This window comes from Papio anubis, chromosome 4 (assembly GCF_008728515.1).
Source record: "Papio anubis isolate 15944 chromosome 4, Panubis1.0, whole genome shotgun sequence".
Classification (NCBI taxonomy): Eukaryota; Metazoa; Chordata; class Mammalia; order Primates; family Cercopithecidae; genus Papio; species Papio anubis.
Genome location: NC_044979.1, coordinates 165,746,794 through 165,749,732, shown reverse-complemented (window position 1 = coordinate 165,749,732; position 2,939 = coordinate 165,746,794). Strand labels below are relative to the sequence as shown.

The 2,939-nt window shown below is 39.0% G+C and overlaps 1 protein-coding gene across 1 annotated transcript; it reads right to left on the bottom strand.

Annotated features, from left to right (window-relative positions):
- Nucleotides 1-635: 635 nt before the first annotated feature.
- On the bottom strand, nt 636-2,729 carry LOC116274586 (keratin-associated protein 13-1). The gene has a single exon (XM_031665691.1). The coding sequence runs from the start codon at nt 2,640-2,642 to the stop codon at nt 2,124-2,126; it is 519 nt and encodes a 172-aa protein (XP_031521551.1). The 5' UTR covers nt 2,643-2,729; the 3' UTR covers nt 636-2,123.
- Nucleotides 2,730-2,939: the final 210 nt, after the last annotated feature.

Sequence of the window (2,939 nt, the reverse complement as noted above, 5' to 3'; positions counted from 1 at the left end):
ACCTTATCAAGTACTGAAATGATTTGGGACTGTACTTCAGCCTCTCTTTTGGATCGAACAACATTCTTATTCTAAAAGTAGTCATGGATTCTATGACTTCCTGTTTGTTTATTTATCAAGACCTTTCTTAGATTTTGGCACTCATAATTTCTGAATATCTTCACATGTATTTTCCTTGTCTAGATTTTCTAAACAAAAGATATTAGTTATAAATAGTTTTTTAATTTGTGAGCATTTGATTTTAACTTATTTACCCTTAGGTATGAACCTAATACCCCTAGGTATGAACCTAATCATTGGATAAGAGATTTCTTTTTAAAAGCACATAAGTGATTAGAATAGAAGAGAAAATGGAGTAAAAATGCCCAATTTCGACTGGACGTGGTGGCTCATGCCTGTAATCCCAGCACTTTGGGAGGCCGAGGCGAGTGGATCACCTGAGGTCAGGAGTTGGAGACCAGTCTGGCCAACATGACAAAACCCCTTCTGTACTAAAAATACAAAAAAAAATTAGCTGGGCGTGGTGGTGGGAGCCTGTAATCCCAGCTACTTGGGAGGCTGAGGTAGTAGAATCGCTTGAACCCGGGAGGCGGAGGTTGCAGTGAGCCGAGATAGCACCACTGCACTCCAGCCTGAGCAACAGAGCAAGACTGTCAAAAAAAAAAAAAAAGGTACCCTATCTCAAGACTGTTTTAGTAGTTTGAATGACCGTATTTGTCATTACCACACCTTATGAAATCACTTTGCATTGTAACTGTAACTGAGCTAAATTTCCTATCATTCCTTGAATACACAAAGATTTTTCAGTCCTTTCTGCTTTGCTTATTGTGTCTAATCTTCCCAGATTTCTCTCCTCTGATATTTCTGTTTTTGCAAGTCAAAAATTTGCAACTCCTTTAAGATATCATAGAATAAGTTTTCCCTCTACATTCCTTATCATCTTTGTGTCTCCATATTTTTACATTTAACATAACTTACATGTATAATCGCTTTCTCTAACAGCTGTTGTCTAAAGGAATCATGAATGGGAATAGTTATCAAACATTATTTGAACTCTTTTTTTGTTCTCAGCTTTAGGTTCCTTATTGAAATCTGTTTATCTTCACACTTACCTTTTTCTGGAACTACTTTGCCTGAGAAAACAAAGAATGCTACCACAAAAAAGAGAAATAACATTTCCTTAATTTTATGCTCAGATGTGAATTAAATTATCACTTCTGATGGTATCAAAGGGTTATTATCTTCACCTTTACTTAGTGTGAAACATTAATAAAAACCGAGGTGGAATATCAATCCTCCATTCAAGTTTCATGGTATCCCTTATTACACATATGTAGATAATTGAATCATATTGAATTCTCATCAATGAGATGCAGGCATTTGATCATGATTACCAACAAATATTGGGTGACTTCAAAAGTTACTTCAAATCATTTTGGTTTGTCTTTAATTTTTCTTTTATGTGTACCTATAACCATATAGTTCTAAATTTCTTTTCTCTGCAGATTCCTGATATAACTATCAACTAGTCTGCTACATTATACTTTTTGACATAGACACAAGAATCCACATTTTGTAAGGGGATCAAGCTAATTCCTGATTCTGAGATTTTAATGAATAAAAGTCTGTATATTTAGTAGACTTCCACTACCTGTAGTTTGAGTAACAAAAATCTCTGAGACCCCCAAAAGTTTGTTTGAATCCCAAACTTCATATGATTTTCAAACCTATTCCTATATATATACACCAATTGTTACATAATAATCCCCTAATACATCACAACCAAAACCTAGCAATAAAAAAACCACCACAAACATAGCTGAGTATGAGACCAATGGATTTATTGGATTAAAATGATTTGACTTTTTATAAATTATAGAAGAAAATCAAATAATACAAATTCTACTTTTAATGTGTACTTCAAGATTTATTTTGAGCTAGTACTCTAATTACAGTTTTTCAGATGAAGCCTACCAGCCAGTATTTGGGGCCAAAGACAAACTGAGAACTTGATAATTAGAGAATAAGAGGCTAATTCTTTCTGTACATGATGAAGACAATAAAGGTTATGAGTAGAGGCATTAATGGCATTGGCCAACAAAATTAGCAATTTAAGAAGATGATCAATAATAGAAGCCTGATGCACAAGTTGGTCTGTAGCAAGAAGACTGGCAGCTCCTAGAAGCCAGGTAGGTTGGGCGGCAGAATCCAGAGCCATAGCCCAGGGAAGGGAAGCCACAGCCTCCATAACCCAGGGATCTGAAGCCACTGGACCCACAGCCCACTGAGTAGCAGTTCCTCGATCCATAGCCCAGGGAGCGGCAGCTGCTGGATCCAAAGCCTAGAGACCCAGAGTAAGGGGTCTGGCAGGGACTGCAGAGCAAGGAGGTTCTGGGGCGGTAGCAGGAGGTCTGGCAGGGGCTGGACTCCACAAAGGACGTCTCGCAGCTGGTGGGCTCCCAGCAGGTCTCCTGACGGCCCCTGTAGAGAGAGGAACCCAGCTGGCAGGTGCTGGGAGAGCAGAGGTCAGTGCTGGAGACCAGGTTGCTGGGATAGGAAAAGCCACAGGAGGAGGCTGGGTAGCGCAGGTAGCCGCCAAAGGAGCGGGAGGAGAAGTTTCCAGAGCAGCAGTTGTAGGACATGTTGACAGGAGATGTGAGTTCAGCTGAGTTACACTGAGAAGATTCTGAGTTTGGATGCCAGTCCTGGACAGGACCATTTATATACTTTCAGCCGTGGGTGTGGCACCTTACAGGGTCATCCTTCACAAATTTGAGCTCCCACCTTTGCATATAAGTAACTTAGTAATCTTCTTTGTAATTGCAGTTAACTAACACCCTTCATCTTACGTTTATGGTAGAACTCATTTTGTTTTTACAGCTCTGCGTCAATGAAATACATTTATGTTTTAAATGCTATGACAGTATGTGATTAATGCC

What these genes read in the sequence shown, in the direction of transcription:
- LOC116274586 (XM_031665691.1), bottom strand. Translation starts at nt 2,642, where the DNA reads ATGTCCTACAACTGCTGCTCTGGAAACTTCTCCTCCCGCTCCTTTGGC.